General features: G+C 43.9%; 1 protein-coding gene across 1 annotated transcript in view; it reads right to left on the bottom strand.

The window, feature by feature from the left end:
• Positions 1–3,408: 3,408 nt before the first annotated feature.
• AADACL4 (arylacetamide deacetylase like 4) overlaps positions 3,409–20,620 on the bottom strand; it is a 21,362-nt gene continuing 4,150 nt past the window's right edge. The window contains exons 3-4 of the mRNA XM_003793289.1: positions 16,462–16,525; positions 3,409–4,183 (exon numbers count right to left, since the gene is read on the bottom strand). Of these exons, the coding sequence (XP_003793337.1) occupies positions 3,409–4,183; positions 16,462–16,525 (839 nt within the window). The remainder of the gene's footprint in view (positions 4,184–16,461; positions 16,526–20,620) is intronic.

Genomic DNA, 20,620 nt, shown 5'->3' with positions numbered 1-20,620 from the left:
AAACAATTTCTTAAGAGTCTCAGGATATATGTTTTAGCTAGATCCTTGGAAGCAGAAAATGTCTTAGGAAGAGTTGATTGCACTTAGACACCGATATAGACTTTCAAGAGAAAAAAAGAAGAAACCACCACTGTGGCTTTCTTCTTCCTTTGAGACAGAGTCTCACTCTGTCACCACAGGTAGAGTGCCGTGGAGTCACAGCTCACAGCAACCTCAAACTCTTGGGTTCAAGAGATCTTCTTGCCTCAGCCTCCCAAGTAGCTTGGATTACAGGTGCCCAAATGGGATCTTCCTCTTGCGGAAGCTGGTCTTCAACTCCCGAGTTCAGGCAATATACCACCTCAGCTTCCCAGAGTGCGGGGTTATGGGTGTGAGCTGCCGCACCGGCCCTAGGTGTACTTTTCTTTTCCCTGATTGGACCCTGACTAATATGAGGTCAGAAGAGTAGGCTAGGAAGAAACCAGAGGAGGGTCCAGACTACTCCACCATGCAGAGACCACATGGGATTGATGTGGGTGGGAGAAAGGAGAACTAGAACTGGGGAGAGATGAGGAAACTCTTTCAGGAGGACCATCGGTTACTAGCTGCAGGTCAAGCCAATAGTTGCAGACCATCTTGTGTTTTTTAGGCTGAGAAGTTGGGGAGACTGTTTTTCACAGCACCTCTGGTGAGGCCTTCTGTGAAGGACAGACTTGAGGGAGCCCTATGATCTCCACCCCTTGGTGTCCACACCCTTGTGTGACCACCTTATGTGAACAAGGCCTGTGACTTGCTTCTAGCCAATAGCATATGGCAAAGGTGATGGCATGTATGTGAGTATGTGTTCGTGATCACATTACATGACATTCTAGAGGCCCCCTTGCTGGAGTCTTGGCTCTCCCCTCCTGGTTTCAAGGAAACAAACATACATTTGGGGAGTTTCACATATCAAGACACTGGGAGTGACCTCTAGAAGCCAAGGCTGGCCTCTGACCAACAGCTTGCAAGAAACTAAAGTCCTAGGCTAAGCACGGTGGCTCATGCCTATAATCCTAGCACTCTGGAAGGCAGAGGCAGGTGGATTGCTTGAGCTCAGCAGTTTAAGATCAACCTGAGCAAGAGTGAGACCCTATCTCTAAAAATCGCCAGGAGTTGTGGCGGGCACCTATAGTCCCAGGTACTTGGAAGGCTAAGGCAAGAGGGTCTCTTGAGCCCAAGATTTTTTTTTTTTTATTGAATGGTAACTGTGTACATTGATGCACTTTGGGGGTACAGTGTGGTGTTTTCACACAATCCATGACATTTCCATCAAACTGGTTAACATAGCCTTCATGTAACTTTCTTAGTTATTATGTCAAAACATTCATATTCTACTCATAGAAAGATTCACTTGTACCCTTGCAAGATGAACCACAGAAGTGAACCCTCGAATCCCTCTCCCTCTACCCTCTCCCCCCTCCCTCCACCCTCCCGAGCCCAAGAGTTTGAGGTTGCTGTGAGCTATGATACCACAGCACTCTACCAAGGGCAATAAAGTGAGAATTTGTTTTTTAAAAAAAGAAAAAGAAAGAAACTGAAGTTCTCAGTCTATAACCATAAGGAACTGAACTAAGCCAAAAAGTTGGCTGAGCTTGGGAGTAGATCTTTCCCCAGTTGAGCCCCTGATAAGACTACAGCCCCAACACCTTGACTATAGCCCTGGAGACCATTAGGGTCCATAAGAGAACCCAGCTAAGCAGTAACCAGACTTATAGTTTCAAGCTATTCTGTTTGTGGTGATGTTGCTACACATCAATTAGCACACCTTTCCCTCAAAGCTTATGATCCACAAGTCACAACATCTGCTCATGCCCCCAGAACCCCAGTTTAAACTGCCTGTGTGGATACCCAGTCTCTTTGCAAAGACCTAAGGCATCGAGAGGACTCCCTCCTCCATTAGTTGTAGGTGAGGTTATTGGTACCCAGAGAACCTGTGGTTGCCTAGAAGGGAGAGCGTCCAGCTTCTGCCCTTGGGTGAGACTAGACAGCATCAAAAAGCACAGAGCTACCACAGGTGTATCCAGCGAACATGAGCTCAATGCAAAAATGAATGAGAGCCATACCCAACATGCAGCACAAAGATCTTCCCTTCAGTGTGAGCAGAGACAGTGGCACTAGCCAAGCAACGGCAAAGTTCTTTGTAAAAATGTGAATAATACAGAAACTAATCAAAAGAAGGAAGCTAGCACCTTACTCCCTCAGAGAATGCAGCTTCCATATCCCAGATGATACCTGGAGGTTTCTAAGACATCCCTGACCTGAAGAACCCACCTCTTGGAAGCCAGTGACCTACTTTAGGAATTCAGATTAAAGACTTGAGCCCAGGCAAAGCTCATGGCTCCCCAGAGCATGCCCTTCTCTTCCCTTCCTTGTCTCTTGCCTCCCTGTCTCTCTTTCTCACAATCTCCTCTGAGGTCTTCCTTTAGTCCAGCCCAAGGGTGGCTGGGTTGAGACTAGAGGTTCATTGCAACAGCATTTTGCAGGCCACCTGGAGTCAATCGAAGTTGGAAATGTGACCAGTGACCTTTGATGCCAGGGATAAGTGAGCGCCTCAATCCTCTAGCAGGGGCCATGACCCCCAGCACTGCTTTCTCATCATGGGTAAAGAGAAACCATTGACAGTGTGAGGAGTTGCTGGCATTTGTTTTGCACAGAACTTAAATGTTAGGGTGTCAAGAATTTTTTTATTTCTTGAATAGAATCTCACTCTCTCACCCTGAGGTAGAGTGCCATGGCATCATCCCTCACAGCAACCTCAAACTCTTGGGCTCAAGAGATTCTCTTGCCTCAGCCTCCCAAGTAGCTGGGACTATAGGCGCCTTGCCACACAACACCTGGCTATTTTTCTATTTTCAATAGACAAGGGGGTCTCATTCTTACTCAGGCTGGTCTCAAACTCCTGAGCTCTGGAGATCCACCCACCTTGACCTCCCAGAATACTAGGATTTTGTTGTTGTTGTTGTTGTAAAGGTTTTTTTGTTGTTTTCTTGCAACAGAGTCTCAAGCTGTCGCCCTGGGTAGAGTGCTGTGGTATCACAGTTCCCAGAGTACTGGGATTACAAGCGTGAGCCACCATGCCTAACCTAGCTCTGAGAAATTTTTAAAGACATTTTTTTTCACCCTTCAACGCCCTTTCTTTCACTCAAGTACGCATGTTAGAGGATATTGCTGGATCCAGAATTGAACATTGTTAGTAGTGGAAGAAAACAGACATAGTTTGGATTTTCTGGAATATTAAGCAAGATTGTTCTTAGCTTACTTCTCATCCTTCCCAGCCAAGCCAACCATTGATTAAGCATGTCTTTAATCAGTGAAACAGAACTCACCAAAGTACCCAGCCTGTGCCAGAGTCCATACTTGGCATCCCCTACTCAGGGTCTGGGATAACTATCAGATACCCTTTATATAATCGACTACAGCATTCACAATTTTCACAGAGCATGGGAAAGAGAAAAACTTCTTATCAAATAAGATAAGGGATCCGTGAAAGCCATCCTCCACGTGGTACCATGTCACACGGACCCCCAGGTCCTCCAAGCGTTTCTTATAGAGCAAGCTGTCATCCCGGAGCATGTCATTCTCACAGCTCACCAGGAAGACCTCAGGAAGCTGAGCCATGGTCTCGTCATCTGCCAGGAAGGGTGAATATTCTCTATCGAATAGATGTTTGGTTTCTAGATAGGCAGCCTCATTATAGGGGGCAGGAAACCTGGGTGGGGGGCCTCTGCCTTGGAATCTCTTGGGGATGTTGTCAGCACTGAGCCACTTCCTGTACTTCCTCCAGGTGTCTGGGGGCATAAATGCTCCCGTCAGGATGGCCTCCTTCCAGGAGATGTCAATGGCCATGTACTTGCAGATGGAAGTCACTACGAAATCCTGGCTGAGGAATGGGACGCACCAGTACTGCTCAGAGGATGGTAAGCACAAATTAATGGCCTGGACACACAGGTTAATCAGAACCTGAGCCCGAATGCTGGGAAGATCTGATCTGCCCACCAGGGTCTGGGCGATGTAGACCACAGCCCCTCCTCCAATGCTTTCTCCACAGAGCACGACCCGGGAAGGGTCCACTCCATAGGTGTCCAGGCACCTCAGGAAGTGGATGGAGGCATTCAGACAGTCTTGGGAAAGGGCGGGGGCATGGTGGTCAGGGAGCTTGCGGTACCTGAGGAGAGAACAGGGAACAACCACCTGCCAGTGTGGACAAGGGCTGCCGGGGTGCTATTTTGGCAGCATACTCGACAACACTTCTGAGACTGTCTCTGATTAAATCCTCAAAATAATCCTAAGAAGTAAAGACTTCTGGCTTGGCGCCTATAGCTCAACTGGCTAAGGCGCCAGCCATGTCCACCTAAGGTGGCGGGTTCGAATCCCCAGCCCGGACCCGCCAAAACAACAATGATGGCTGCAATCAAAAAAAAAAATAGCCGGGCGTTGTGGCGGGCGCCTGTGGTCCCAGCTACTTGGGAGGCGGAGGCAGGAGACTCGCTTGAGCCCAGGAGTTGGAGGTTGCTGTGAGCTGTAATGCCACGGCACTCTACCCAGGGGGACAGCTTGAGGCTCTGTCTCAAAAAAAAAAAAAAAAAAGAAGTAAAGACTTCTATCACTGCTCCCCTTTTTTTCTATGATGATGTGAACAACCCACCCAGAGTTACACAGGCCAGTATTCTTGACTCCGAACCTATGCTCTGTCATGCTTTCTTATAAACTCCATGCAAGATTGTGCAACATCAAAGCCTTCTGCTTTTGGAAGCAAGACAGTCAGTAATATCAAGGGCCTGTTAGTAGAGAAAGGAAAGGGGGAAACTAAAATGAAAGTCAAGGGGGAAATTTCTTTCAGGCAGAATTTTTTTAAAAAAATCAAAAATCTAATGACCAAGGATGGTTCTTTCCCAATGACTCAAAGAGGTGCCTTTCCTTCTGGGGTCAGCAGGGCAGATGGGGCTGGGCAGTGTTCTGAGGGAAAGGTGTAGAAACATGAAGCCAGGCAGGAAACAGACACAACTCAAGCTGCAGAAGACCAGGGTACCCGGGCTGGCGAGAAACATCCTCAGGGTTAGGCTAAGCATCCTGAGATTGGGTCCCTATAGTGTATGGGTCCGCCAAGGAATTCAAGGGCAAGGAAAAGGAACTTTAAAATGAGCCTGTACAAAACAGTGTACAAGCTGTCTAACACAGGAATCAGGCTTGGGATGGAAGAATGAATTAAAGAAATAGAAACAGGGCCAGGGACAGTGGCTCACACCTATAATCCTAGCACCCTAGGAGACCAAGGCAGGTGGATTGCCAGAGCTCACAGGTTCAAGACCAGCCTGAGCCAGAGTAAGACCTTGTCTCTAAAAATATCTAGGCATTATAGCAGGCACCTGTAATCCCAGCTACTTGGGAGGGTGAGGCAAGAGGATTGCTTGAGCCGAAGAGGTTGCTGTGAGCTATGACACCGTAGCACTCTACCAAGGGTGACCAAGTGAGACTCTGTCTCAAAAAATAATAGTAATAATAATAAATAAATAAATAAATGGAAACTGTTTGGGTTAACTGCTTGGATTTGACAGCTGATGTAAACAATTATACTTGCCTTAAATTTTTTATTTGAGGGTTGTTGCTAATCATCTTTTCTGTTCTTACAGTCTATCATTCAAAACATCAAATAATATTCATTCTAATTGTAAGATTAAATTTAGAAGCATCTCATAAGAAAAAATGATACCTTAGACTAGGGGCTTTAAAATTTTGCTAAAGCAACAAAATTATTTTTTATTTTTTAATTAAAATGATAGAAGGAGCCCCAATGTATATAATAAATAAATGCAGCTGTTTTAATTTTTCCCTAAGGGTGAGGGACCTAAGCCCTCACTCTTCCTCCTTCCTCCTCTGTCTTCACAGCCACCAAGAAGGCATTACAGGGGAACCCTAGGGTTCCAGGGAACCAGTATGAAAACCACTGCCTTGTATTAGCCCTTGCATTTTTATTTACTTTAAAAATTGCTCTAAAGCTTCATCTTTAAAAATAAGATTTGAGGCTCGGCGCCTATAGCTCAACCGGCTAGGGCGCCAGCCACGTACACCTAAGGTGGTGGGTTCGAGTCCCCAGCCCGGACCCGCCAAACAACAATGACGGCTGCAACCAAAAAATGGCCGGGCGTTGTGGCGGGCGCCTGTGGTCCCAGCTGCTTGGGAGGCGGAGGCAGGAGACTCGCTTGAGCCCAGGAGATGGAGGTTGCTGTGAGCTGTAATGCCACGGCACTCTGCCCAGGGGGACAGCTTGAGGCTCTGTCTCAAAAAAAAAAAAAGATTTGACTGATTGCAGCTTAACCTGAAGACATTTCCTGGATGAGCAGCATACTGATAAAAGCAATCAGTGTTATCAACAAGTGTTCACAGAAACTCAGGCAAAATTTAAGCTACTTAGGAGGGTTCCTACAGAGAAAGGGAATTTCTTTCAGGCACCTGATAGCAGTGAACACACACTTCACCTGATATTTCCCCCCCATTTCTAGAAGTGAATACTCCTCACTGAATGTTGAATCTTTGACTCCAATATGGTGAAAGAAATAACAAACATTACATGCTTTCTGCTGGAAGATCCCCAACCTGCCAGAAAGAGACAGAAATGCCCCCCCAAGCCTTCACACCCTCCACTCTTACCCACTGCAGTGGACTGAATGGTTTACATCTCCCCCACCACCAAAAAAAAATTCCTATGTTGAAATCCTACACCACAGTGTGAGAGCTTTAAGAGGTGATTAGGTCATGTGGATGGAGCCTCCTGAATGGGATTAGTGCCCTTATAAGGAGGACTCCAGAGCACCCTCTAGCTTCTTCTGCAACAGGATGATATAGGAAATGCTGGCATTCTGCATCCCGGAAGAGGGTCTTCACCAGATCTCACCCATGATGACACCCTGGGCCTGGACTTCCAGCCTCCAGAACTATGAGGAATAAATGTCCCCATCTATAGTAATTTGCCATAGCAGCCCAAACTAAGATACCCACTTAGAAGTAAAGGCTTTGCAGAACCAACGGGTATTTTTTTTTTTTTGAGACAGAAGACCCATGTTCTACAAACATGTGGGTAGGAAGTCCCATTTATGTCCAGATGAGAAATCGAGGAATATCCAGGCCTTATATACCAACCCCCTTTTTCAGTATCTCTGAAGAGTCCCTCCTGCCTCCAGGTTCTGTCCTGCTGCAGACTGAAGCCCCTTAAATGTGTGCAGCTCCACCAGCCACTCTGTCAAAACTGGTCTGGCATAAGTCTTCCCAATATCTGGAATAATGTTATACTCAGCAATTACCTACAAGAGGTTCCTACCTTTATGGGCCATCTGTTCAAGGGGACTTCTTATTACCTCAAAGGCTGTTGGAGACATAAGTTCTCATGCAGCAATTTCGAGCACAATGGTAAGCCACATGGGAAGTTTGTCAACAAATAGCAGAAAGATGTCACCTTCCTCAAGCTCCTTACTGAGGACCAGAGATGCTAATGGACCTTCTTTAAGTCACATGGCTATATTATCTACCCAAGCCCAGAGCCAGCCAAGGTTTGAGAACGTTCATTGTAATGGTAGACTATAAAAGGGCAGTTTTCAATTTCCCTCACTTGTCTTCTCTAAATTTGATAATCAGGCCCCCTTGATTCTCTGCTAAGACCAGTGGGGAATGTGGCAAACAAGCCCCCAACCCTTGAAAAAGAATTTCTCTTGAGTCCTTTAGTCCTTGAGGGGTCAAGGGTGAGGAGGCTAGATTCTGAGAAGTCTGAAATTGGGGAAGTATAAAGGGAGGGGTGGATTCCAAGAAAGGCCCCCAGTAAAAAGTCCCAAGTTCTCAGAAACTTTCCCAACTTATGTACCTCTGCCCTGAACTATGTAACCCCCCAATGTGACCCCTGAGCTAATGTTATCCCCACCCTAAGCTAACTGCAATGTTTTGCTTCTGTAACTTGCCCACCTGGCTTTCCATTCAGCACCAACTACTTTCTACAGCAGTAGTCCCCTGTGCCCTGTGCAGGTGTAATAAATTTCTACTTAATTATGCATCAAGTGGGATTCGAGTCTCTTTCTCAGCTGAGCTGGTTACAACATTTGGAGGCCCCAGCGAGATTCCATTGGACTCCCACCTGGGCCCACCGCCGGCTGATGGCTCGAGGGGAAGGCCTTAGAGAGACATTCCTCCACCCCGGTGCCCTCGGACATGTGGATTCAAGGCACAGGTTTCCAAATTTTCTAATTTGGTAAGTCTATTATGTTTTGTTCTGTCCTGTCTGGGTCTCTAGAGAATTTGTGGAGAATTAGACTTGGCTGGATACAGCTAAAGTCTGTTCCTGAGGCAGAGGGGAGATGTCTCCTTGCCGCATAAGGTTTAGGTTTGGGTTTAGATTTGTGTTGTCAGTCAGCCTTCAGGTTGTCAACCTTTTTTTTGGAAACTTGGTAACTTGGTAACTTTGAAAGTTTTGAGCCTTTTACAAAAACAAAAAGTAACTTCAAAAGCTTAGAACATCTGTTTAAACAGGATTGCAAGTTAAAAGAATGTGTTACAGTTGTCAGTTTTCTCTTAATAGGCTGGGTTTTGTGTGTTCTGTATGACTGAGTGAGTGAAAGAGCGTGGATATGATTTCGTGGCCCTGAGGCTATGGCGTCCTACTGGACTTCCACCCACAGTTCCACAACTTTATCATTCGGCTTAGTGGCAGGCCCCTTGGGGCAACCTGGAGTGGGCTTTATACCTCTCTGCCTATGCCAAGATAGAGTTTTCATCCCTTTGGGGACGTGGCTGGGAAGGCATCTAAGTGGGAGTCAGACATGGCTTTGCACCTGACTGATTTGTTATCTCTTTTTTGATTTCCACCTGTCTCTTTTCTTTTGTCCATTTGTTTCCTTGATTTGTCTGTCTTTCGTGATATGTATGTATTAGCTGTTTGTCTGTCAAAGACCGTTTAATCATTGTTCGCAATAGGGCAAGGGACCATCCAGTAGGCCCCTGTTTCCCATGTCAAACTTGTTTAGCTGTTTGTATCCACTTAATAATTTGTTCACAACAGGACAGGAACTATCCACCCCGCTAATTTCTTTAGAGTGTTTTTTTTAATAACTTTCTGATTTCAGCCACCGCACCAAGAGCACCGATGAGAAAGTGAAACCATCCATTTTACACTCACTCTGTGAGTTAAAATTAACCTGCTTTTAGGACAGGCTGGCCCCCACTGGGTATTGAGCTTTTCTTCTCTGGACTCACAGGGGTGAGTCCCCGGTTCCCGGTCAAGTCTGTGTTTGATTTGTTAATTCTAGTGTCTTATTCCTCGAGGTTCTTTCAGGGAACTCTCTTAAGGTTTCAATCTGGGAGGGATCTCAGTGTTTTCTTTCTTCTTCTTTTTGGTAAAACTGATCATTTACCACCCTTGAAATTAAGCATCACTTTCATATGTATATGCCCAATATCACTTACTTCCTGATATACCTTCAATGTGTTAGAAAACTTTATAAAGATTGTGCAATTAGTTTTAACCCAAGCTATGGCCACTGGTTGTGGCTGGGGCACAGAAGCCGCTTTTCACCCAGGGAGTGGCTGCTGAGAATTTCTCAGTCCCTGGTGAAGGACCCACTCTGTCCCCCTGCTTCACCCTGTCAAATTATTTAATTAAATTACTAGCCTTTTTATCTTCTCTCTTATATCCCTGGTGTTTTCTACTGCTTTTGACATCACTTTTTTGGACATTTTATTTTGACACTGTAATGTAAATAACTTTCTTGTGTTTGAGACCTCTCTTTCCAGCAATTAAAGAGTCATTGCAAATTTCCTCTTTTTAGCTGCTAAAAATTGTGGTTGTACAAAGCTTATGAAAACTGTTCCTCTGGCTCAGCGCCTATAGCTCAACCGGCTAAGGCGCCAGCCACGTACACCTAAGGTGGCGGGTTCGAATCCCCAGCCCGGACCCACCAAACAACAATGACGGCTGCAACCAAAAAATAGCCGGGCGTTGTGGCGGGCGCCTGTGGTCCCAGCTACTTGGGAGGCGGAGGCAGGAGACTCACTTGAGCCCAGGAGTTGGAGGTTGCTGTGAGGTGTAATGCCACGGCACTCTACCCAGGGGGACAGCTTGAGGCTCTGTCTCAAAAAAAAAAAAAGAAAACTGTTCCTCTTTTTAGCTGTGGTAGTTATGTTATAAATAATTTTAAGATAAAGTGCCAGCACTCAACAACAACAACAACAGCAACAAAACCTAAAGTCAATTACCCATTTGGAGCAAAAAAGGGGGAAATTCCTTTTTATGGTCTAAAACAGCCGCCGTTTAGCATTACTCCGGTTGGCACGTATTCTGTCAATCCTCAGGTGGCCTCCAGGAGTGGGACAGGCTGTGGTCCCTCTGAGGGGAGCCACCCCCTGGAAACATTCCCGGGACCCTGGAGAACCCGGAGCCCTCAGGAGACTGACTGACAATCACTCCTAAATTCACCTGAGTCCACCTGTTGAGGTAAGCAACTTTAACATCTATTTTTGGCCAGTGTCTACAGCTGTTAAAAATATATAGCTATTTTTTAAATTCAATTATTATAATCTATGTAAAGCCTCTGAGAAAAATACCAAAAAGACAAGAACTTGGAGCAGTGTCTGTGGCTCAAAGGAGTAGGGTGCTGGCTCTATATGCCAGAGGTAGTGGGTTCAAACCCAGCCCCGGCCAAAAACTGCAAAAAAAAAGACAAGAACTTTAGACAGAGACCTCAGGTTGCCAAGCTATTGGCCTGTCAGAAACTTTAGGAGGCATGAGGCACTCATCACCAGAAACACCAATAAAGTAAAAGCACAACCCCCGAAGTGTTAAATCACCCACAAGTCTTTAAAGATGTATAAAAAGATGTTCTGGTTTTAGAGTATGAGAATAAGGATAAACCATTAGACACTGTCAGGCCCATGTCTGCCATGTCATTTATTAAATGTGTATTAAAAAAATTAGTCTCGACCTGAAACAGTCTCATATTAAACCCAAAAAAAAGGGTAAACAAGTATTAAAAAGTTCCCTAGAACTCAGCATTTTATACCTCGAGACACCTGAGTTCTAGTTCTTGCCAACAATTAGAGATTCCTCTCCCTATGTTAATATAAATATCTGACAATTTTAATTCACTGTTTTCTGGCTGGATAATAAGAAAGTTCCATGGTAGACCTCTGTGGTAGCAACTCATCAATAGAAAAGTAAACATGCATGTAACTCCATCTCTAAAATATACCTTTAAAAATTGAATAGATGTTCTAGCAAATGAATAAATGCAGCCCCTCACCTTTATTAGGTTTTTGCTGCAGGTTTTGTCTGGGGAGAGGATTAAGCTGTGTGCTCCTTAGTCAGGGTGAAGCCATCCAGAAGGTTTCAAGCTACTTTGTTCATAACCTTGCTGGAGCTCAGAGGTTTTGTACCTAGAGATAGGAGTCTGATATCTGAGCTCACCTGAGCCTGAAAAAATGAGAGTTCCCAGTCTAGCCCTGAATGGGAAAATCCTGTGTCAATGTTATATTTCATAAAATGTCTCTCATTTATAAAATATAATAATGTGATTATTTAAATTATTGGGAAAACTGAGTCTTTGTCTAAGAATAAGATTCTTACTTTTTTTTTTTTTTTTTGAGACAGAGCGTTAAGCTATTCCCCTGGATAGAGTGTCATGGCATCACAGCCCACAGCAACCTCCAACTCCTGGGCTCAAGTGAGTCTCCTGCCTCAGCCTCCCAAGCAGCTGGGACCACAGGCACCCACCACAACACCTGGCTATTTTTTTGGTTGCAGCCATCATTGTTGTTTGGCGGGCCCAGGCTGGATTCAAACCCGCCACCTTAGGTGTATGTGGCTGGCTCCTTAGCCACTTGAGCCCCAGGCACCAAGCCAGATTCTTACTTTTTAAACCTTTTAATTATCAGTTTGGTTGAGTGAATGGGTGACTTCATAATAAACTGAAATCCTGTTTTGTGGGAAATAAATTTTTGAGAGTAAGAGAAATCAGACAGAAAGGAGAATGGCATTGTATAAAAAAGAATCTTGTGTGATAAATTTTGTCCTGAAACAAAATGGTTGTGTAAGAAGGTGAAAGGCAGGGCAAAAGTTAAAGAAAGTTTAGAATGTTTGTAGATTGTCTGTGCAGGTTAAATGAAGCTCATAAAAGAGAATTTGTAAAATACATGATCCAGGTAACTATGTATTTCCTTTAAATTCTTTCAGCATGTAATCTTATTTAAACTAATGTTTTAGGCCTTTGATATTTGACAAAACTTCCAAAGTCAAAACCCTAAATTTAGAGCTCAGCATCTGTAGTATTGTGGTTGTAACACTGGCTACATGCACCAAGACTGGTGGATTCAAACTCAGCCTGGGCCAACTAAACAACAAAGAACAACTCTAAATTTGGTCTTTTCAAAATATTAAAACCACTAAAAACCTGAGAAAAACAGATTAAACTTAATTCATTAAAATATATAGGAAACATAGTCAAATATGAAATGGTAATTAGTTTTGTATAAATTATAGTTAGATATTTGTTCCAATATTATAAAGCATGGATCTGTCCTAACATATACTGTCAGTAATAATTTTAATTCATCTATGTAACTGGCTGAGTCCAAAGTTTACCTTAAAAAGAAAAAATATTAAGACAGGCTGACGAATTCTCTCAAAGTCAAATTCTGATGTCTTTGAAAATTCAAACTAAAAACAGGTTTTTAGAACTGTCATTGAAAAGTTAACATATCTATGAATATTGCTAACCTAACTTCATACACAACAAAAATCAGTTACATAAAACTGAGCTAATTTATTATGGCTTTTTGTTCAAAATATTGTTGGTTCTGTCTGTGTTCTGGTTTCCAGAAGTCAAGAAAATAATTTTCAGTTTTTTGAGCTATTCGTAACTTTTCAAGCAATGTATATACTTATAAGCAGAGTTTGAAACATCTTTTTTCTCTCTCCTTGATTTCTCCAGAACTTAAAAGCCATTTATAAGTATTCTCAATTCCTGACAATACAGTTATTTGCATAAGTTCAATAAGAATCTGTTTTGTTCTATATGACATAATGAAGGTACTGGGTATTTTACCAAGGCTTTGGCTGGAATAGCATTTCCAGAGGTATCCAGACTGCGTTAAGGAATTAAGGTTGATTTTTATAAGGCCAATGAAAAAAAAAAGCCCTTTGGAAAACTAGACAGATACCCATCAGTAACCTTTCCTGATCTGTGGTAAGTAACAAAGGTCACTTGCTAATGGGTCCAAGAATTGAAATGTGCTTGGAGATCTCAAGAAAAGAAGAATTTACCCAATGCATATGGGTATCTAATGGCACAAATGAAACCTGGGCTCATGAAAGGCTTTCCAAAAAGTCCAGCCTGAGATTCATTATAAAAGGTTCCAGCAAAGCCAATTCTAAAAAAAAAGGGGGGGGGGTCTAGATGGCTAATAATTATTCTTAGTGTGCTTTATGCAAATAATCAGTATATTGAAGGTACAGTATTTTAGCAACTAAGTTAGTTCTGCTGTAATTTATCTTTAGTAAAGATAGAAATTAGAGAAATAAAAATAATTCAAAGAGAAAAAGGCTGTGGCCCACTTGTATTAGATCCCAGCCTTGTCTGTACTGTCAACTCATAAAATGAGACATAACTATTTTACTAAATTGATCTGTTAAATAGAATAAATAGACTAGCCAAAGAATATAAAACTGTATACAGTAGTTATATTTACTCTGAAGCCTTAAAACTCAATAAAAGTTGCCTGTTGGCTATCCTGGAAAAATTTGTGTAGTATTAAATGTTATCTACTGTGTCTATATAGATACCTCAGGAAAATTTAAGACCTAAAATGAAAATTTAATGTAACTGTAACACTGCACCCTACTGTGCTTAATCTGTGTATTTTGCTAAGTTTTCCAGCAGAAGCCAAATGACCCACCTGCCTGGATTTAAAGGATGCCCTGCCCTAGCCACATACTAGAAGCTGAGTAGTCAACACATGGCTGAAACCTGAGAAAACTCCTCAAGGGACTTGTCTTAATTTAATGGCACCAATTCATCCTTTATAACACAAATGAATCAAAGATTTGATTCCCTGCTAAGACCAGTGGGGAATGTGATAACCAGGCCCCGCTGATTTCCTGCTAAGACCAGTGGGGAATGTGGCAAATAAGCCCCCCAACCCTTGAAAAAGAATTTCTCTTGAGTCCTTTAGTCCCAGCCCCCTCAAGAGTGAGGAGGCTAGATTCTGAGAAGAAGTCTGAAATTGGGGAAGTATAAAGGGAGGAGTGGATTCCAAGAAAGGTCCCCAGTAAAAAGTCCCAAGTTCTCAGAAACTTTCTCAACTTATGTACCTCTGCCCTGAACTATGTAACCCCACAATGTGACCCCTGAGCTAATGTTACCCCCACCCTAAGCTAACTGCGATGTTTTGCTTCTGTATTTGCCTGCTTGCTGAGCTATGCTAAAAATGAGTATAAAAACCCACCTGGCTTTCCATTTGGCACCAACTGCTTTCTATAGCAGCAGTCCTCTGCACCCTGCGCAGGTGTAATAAAGTTCTACTTAATTATGTGTCAAGTAGGGTCCAAGTCTCTTTCTCAGCTGTGCTGGTCACAACATAAACTATTCTCCAGTGATTTGTAACCTTCTTGGACCAGAAACCAGAATCCTAGTGAGTAGCCTCCGCTACTCCCTGTGTTACCAGCCACTGTTAACCTAAACAGCCATTTCATATAAGACCCTGCTGGTTAGGCCCTATCAAAGCCAGGTGAGCCAACATGCTGACATCTATAAATTCTTTATTCACTTCCAAGGCCTACTTCTATGGCCTTCCAAGGACATATATAAATTAGCAAACTAAATTCCATGATATTGGTCAAAACCCCAAGACCTTCCATACACCCAGTGAAATATTAACTATAAATTGAGTCTAAAATAAAAATGCTTTGAAAATATAAACACTTTAAGATAAAAAGATATCGTATAACCTTATAACCTATGAGAGAAAATCTGTTTAATATATATTATTATAAATAATAACATTGCTAATGTTAGCAATGTTGACTTTTCCTATACAAATAAAAAATAAATAATATATTTTTTGGCAACAGAGTGTCTCTCTGTCACCCTGGGTAGAGTGATGTGGCATCACAGCTTACAGCAACCTCAAACTCTTGGGCTTAAGCAATTCTCTTGCCTCAGCCTCCCAAGTAGCTGAGACTACAAGGTGTCCACCACAACACCTGGCTATTTTTTGGTTGGAGTTGTCATTGTTGTTTAGCAGGCCCAGGCCAGGCTCAAACCGGCCAGCCTTGGTGTATGTAGCTGGTGCCCTACTCACTGAGCCATGGGTGCCAATCCTTTTTTTAAAATTTTTTAATAATCTTTCCTGTATAAATAACATTGCTAATAATAACATGTTATTATTATGTTATTATTAGCAATGTTGACTTTTCCTGTACAAATAAAAAATAACAAAGGGAGGGTGGTGCCTGTGGGTCAAAGGAGTGGGGCTCTGGCCCCATATACCGGAGGTGGCAGGTTCAAACCCAGCCCCAGCCAAAAACTGCAAAAAAAAATAAAAAATAAATAAATAACAAGAGGAAAGAAAAAGGAAGAACGATTCTTTGGGAAAATACTCCTGCTGTTCTCCAAAATTGCTGACTTTTCCATAAATAAAAATGAAACTATCAATCTCTCATCTACTTCTTGGGTGACAGATAGATAACTTCCTCCAATGACACCTGTAGCCACTCAAAAGGCACTTCCATCTCCTTTTTGTTTTCAAAGGGTCAGAGTTACACATGTAACTTAAGACAGTCTTAACATTGGTCCCTATCTAGCCAGTAGTTGGTTAGAGCATGAATTGCCAGCCAGAGAGTTGGTTAGTTAGTTTTAACAATTCAATGAGCACCAGCAGAACCATCATCCCAAACATCCCGGCCCTGGACCATGACCCTCAGCCCACCCTCTGGTGCCTGCCACCCCTATCATCCTAGCTCTTCCTTTCCTTTTTACATTGTTTTATTGTCTATGTGCACTCCTAAAGAGTAATATTTTGATGCAAATTGTTTTTAACTTCACAAAAAGAAAGTGAAAAAAACAAGTCACTTAATTTTTTACTACTAAGATTCACTGGCCGTATGGAGCCCTGAACTTTTCAGCTTGTTTATTTAAATGACTACCTAACATTCTTGTAATATAATATCTTCATGACGACATAACCTATCATTCCACCATAGTTTATTCACGCATTTCACTGTTGATGGGCATGTGGATTGTTTCCAGGTTTTTTCCATTTTGAACCGTGCTGCACCTGTCTCTATGGGCGCGTGCACGACAGTGCTTCTTGGGGAGTTAGGCCTCTCTCTCTGTTCTACAGATCATACAGGAACTCACTCACTCTTCCTTCTCCCAACCATATAAAAGCCACCAACTGTCTCCAGCAACTTACCCAATCATCAGCAGCACAGAGTCGGTCTCCCGGGCCAGAAAACAGCATAAGCTGTGGTAAGAGTCTGCAAGAAAAACCAGTTACAGAAACAGCTCCTGATCAGGGCCCACAGCCCCTCCACACGAGCCCCTGGCAGCAGCCAGCTGGCAGTGCTGGCATGGGATGTGATCTTTTCTCTTCCTTTGGGTTCTTGCCTCATCTGGCCTGACTTTTTCTGGCTAAGTCAGACATCCCCTGAATATCAGGGCCAGAACACACCTGAGGGCTCCCCTCCTCACCTTCCAAGACATTTCTTTCACAGTGAGGAAAACTGAGGACTCAGAGGACTTGGTGATTGGAAATGGGCAAGGCCAAAACATGGAAAGTGAGACATGCTTTCCTGGGACTATTAGTGATAATGTTATATATTTATATTCATTATGAAATAAACCATGGTTGGATGAGATGTTTCCACTAGTAGAATGGTGCATGGGAAGTTCTCCGAAGGCAGGTTCATTAACATGACCACGTAGAACTTCCTGGCACAGTGCCAGGCACACAATTGCTGCCAAGTGCTCTTCTGTCTAACTGGGTAGTTCACAGCTTCAGCCACACCTGGAGTTTCTATAAGTCAAGACCAAGCTGAACCCTGAGCCAAGTGGATGAGAATCCCTGGGGTGGGGAGCTCCAGCATCGGGAATTTTCCAAATCACAACAGATAACTCTGGCACTCAGAGGAGGTTGCTGAGGTGGTGCATACTTTGTTAGATTTCTTTTTTTTTTTTTTTGTAGTTTTTGGCCGGGGCTGGCTTTGAACCCGCCACCTCTGGCATGTGGGGCTGGCGCCCTACTCTTTTCAGCCATAGGTGCCACCCAAGCATACTTTGTTAATGCTGTTCAAGGGAGGTGACAACATTCAGAAATGGAGCCAGAAACATTGGTGGGGGGTGGTCTATAAGATCTGACAATTAAGTGTGCAAACTCATCCTAGGAATAGTGCTATATACCTCATTGCTGAGTATCACTGCAGTCATCTTCAAAGCACCCCCCTTAGGAAGCTATGCACTAAGGCCCGTGCCTCATCCACCTTTCAAAGCAATTTTAGAGCCCTTCTTCTGGAATGACCATCAGAGCTGTGGTTGTACAAGGTTTACAATTAAGTTTGAGAACTTGCCACCATGCGCTTATGCTGGCAGAACTGTAAAAACAGCTTGGTGAGAGGGGCGGTGCCTGTGGCTCAGTGAGTAGAGTGCTGGCCCCATATACCGAGGGTGGCAAGTTCGAACCCCACCCCAGTCAAACTGCAACAAAAATATAGCCAGGCATTGTGGCAGGTGCCTGTCCTCCCAGCTACTCGGGAGGCTAAGGCAAGAGAATCGCCTAAGCCCTAAAGGGGGAGGTTGCTGTGAGCTGTTTCTTCACGGCCCTCAGGTGACAGAGTGAGACTCTGTCTCTAAAAAAAAAAAAAAAAAACAGCTCAAAGAGGTTTCCTAACCTTGGTATGTCAGTGTTTCACTGCTGCACTCATTTCAACATGGTGAGACTTGGCTGTGCATTGGGGGCCTTATGATGACAACACTGATGGTCATTCCAGAAAGAGTTCCAAAACTGCTCTGAAGTGTAGAATAGGCGCTGGCCTCAATTTATAGCTTCCTAAGGGGAGAGCACTTTTTCCAGGATAAGTTCAAGAACTTAATTGTCAGACCTTGTAAACTGAATCAGAGTAGTCAGCTCCTAAGTCTAAGGCTCTATACCAGGAAGTAGGTCTCAGCTCTGGCTGCATATTGAAGTCAGCTGAGGAGTTTTTGTTTTTGTTTTTTTGAGACAGAGTCTCACTATGTCGCCCTTGGTAGAGTGCTGTGGCATCCCAACTCACAGCAATCTTAACTCCTGGGCTTAGGTGATTCTCTTGCCTCAGCCTCCCAGTAGCTGGGACTACAGGCCCCCACCACAATGCCCAACTATTTTTTTGTTGCAGTTTGGCCAGGGCCGAGTTTGAACCCATCATCCTCAGTATATGGGGCCGGCATCCTACCAACTGAGCCACAGGCGCCCCCCATGCCCAGCTATTTTTTCGTTGTTGTCATTGTTGTTTAGCATCCTCAGGCTGGGTTAGAACCCACCAGCTCTGAGCCAGCTAAGGAGCTTTTTAAAAATACTGATGACTGGCTTGGCACCTGTGGCTCCAGTGGCTAAGGCACCAGCCACATACACCTGAGCTGGCGGGTTCATATCCAGCCTGGGGCCCTCCAAACAACAATGATGGCTGAACCAAAAAATAGCCAGGTGTTGTGGAGGGCACCTGTAGTCCCAGCTACTTGGGAGGCAGGGGCAAGAGATTTGCTTGAGCCCAGGAGTTGGAGGTTGCTGTGAGCTGTGATGCCATAGCACTCTACCCAGGGTGACAGCTTGAGGCTCTGTCTCAAAAAAAAAAAAAATACTGATGACTGTGCTCAATGCAGGAATAAGTGGGAAAAAAAATACTGATGCCTGGACCCCATTAAGAGACAAATTTAGGCAGCTTGACCCAGGGATGAGTATGACATTAAAGTTCTCAGATGATTTTAAAGCCCAGCCCAGGTAGAGACTGCTGCCAGCCATGATCTCAGCCCTGCCCATCATGCAACTTCACCTCCCCCTCTCTGATAGATGTCTTTCTTTCCTCATGCACATCAGGTCATGTTTGTTTCAGAGCTTTGCACTTGCCATCCCTTCTGCTTAGATTTAATAGGTCTGAGGACTAGGGAGATGCGAGTGAGGCAGCCACCTGAGGTGCAGAATCAAAGCGGCAGCAGACAGCCATCCAGATAAAAACATTTTGATGTGATATTCTAAGAAATCATGGCAGGGCGTGATGGGTCATGCCTGTAATCCCAATGCTTTGGGAGAGCAAGGAGGGAAGATTGTTTGAGGCCAGGAATTTGAGACCAGCCTGGGCAACTTAGCAAGACCCCATCTCTAAAAAATAAATCAGCCAGGTGTGGTGGCACACACCTGTAGTCCCAGCTACCTAGGAGGCTGAAGTGGGAGGATGGCTTGAGCCCAGAAATTTAAGGCTATGGTGAACTACAATCACATCACTGTATTGCAGCCTGGGTGAGAGAGATCCGGTCTCCCACACACAAAAAAAAAAACAAAACAAAAAAAAAAAGGAAATCAAAATTAATTCAAAAAATAAAAAAATAGGCTTCTACTTTGCCCTTGCACAGTTCACTCAGTCCTATTTTGTTCGTTATGGATTTTTGCTTTAATATTGGGTTTTCATTACATGTTCATCAAGATATGCTTTGTCTTGATAAATGAGGTTTGGGCATCCCTTTGGAGCCTGAAGCAAGTGCCTGACTCACCTTACTCAAGTCCCAGCCCTAGTTTTGAATGCCCTTCCCCTCTCTGCAGACCCACTCCTCCTCACCCAGTTAGCCTGAGCTCAGATTTAATCTCTTCCCATGAGAAGGACTAAGTTAGAAAAACCCTCTGGCTCATTCCTGACTCCATCACCCTGTGTTACCTTGACCTAACGTTATCCTACTTGTTTGTTTTGTCCTTCGACCTCCAGTTCCCTCAATTCCACAAGGGCAGAGGCTGAGGCTTTCTTGTCCCCTCCCCCCATGGTCCCCTATGCCTGGGAAAGGTCTGACACACAGTAGGTGCTCAATAAATACTTGCTGAATGGTCCCTAGTTTTACCTTTGGAAATGACATTATCCCTCAACAGAGGAAGACTAACAGTCTCAAACAATTCACAGGGGACCCTGGGGGCTTCTGAAAGGAAAGAGTGGTCTCAGACAAAGTAGGGACATAGGGTAGGAGATATTTAGGGTTCACTTCTGGAAGAGAGAGAGCAGAAAGACAATATTCAGATACAGAATGGCCTTCATCACTTCCACCGCCAGGGGGCAGTACGCTCTAATCGCAGGGGAGTTTTATCAGCGAAGCGGCCTTTCTACACCAGCAAATTTTCCCACCTGTGTCCTTACCCTCATCCATCCATCCACGTGTTCATTCACAAACCTACCCTTGCACTCAATTATTCCTCCGCCCATCCAGCTATTTATTCAGGCATGCATGAATGCATTCATTCATTCCAAAAACAAAATCAGGGCTGGGCATGGCGGCTCACACCTATAATCCCAGCATTTTGGGAAGCCGAGATAGGAGAATCTTTTTTTTTTTTTTTTTTT

The sequence above is a fragment of the Otolemur garnettii genome, unplaced genomic scaffold, assembly GCF_000181295.1.
Source record: "Otolemur garnettii isolate 467f Iridium unplaced genomic scaffold, OtoGar3 scaffold00067, whole genome shotgun sequence".
NCBI classification, from domain to species: Eukaryota; Metazoa; Chordata; class Mammalia; order Primates; family Galagidae; genus Otolemur; species Otolemur garnettii.
The sequence above is the reverse complement of the archived record's forward strand: the minus strand, read 5'-3'. Positions and strand labels throughout refer to the sequence as shown.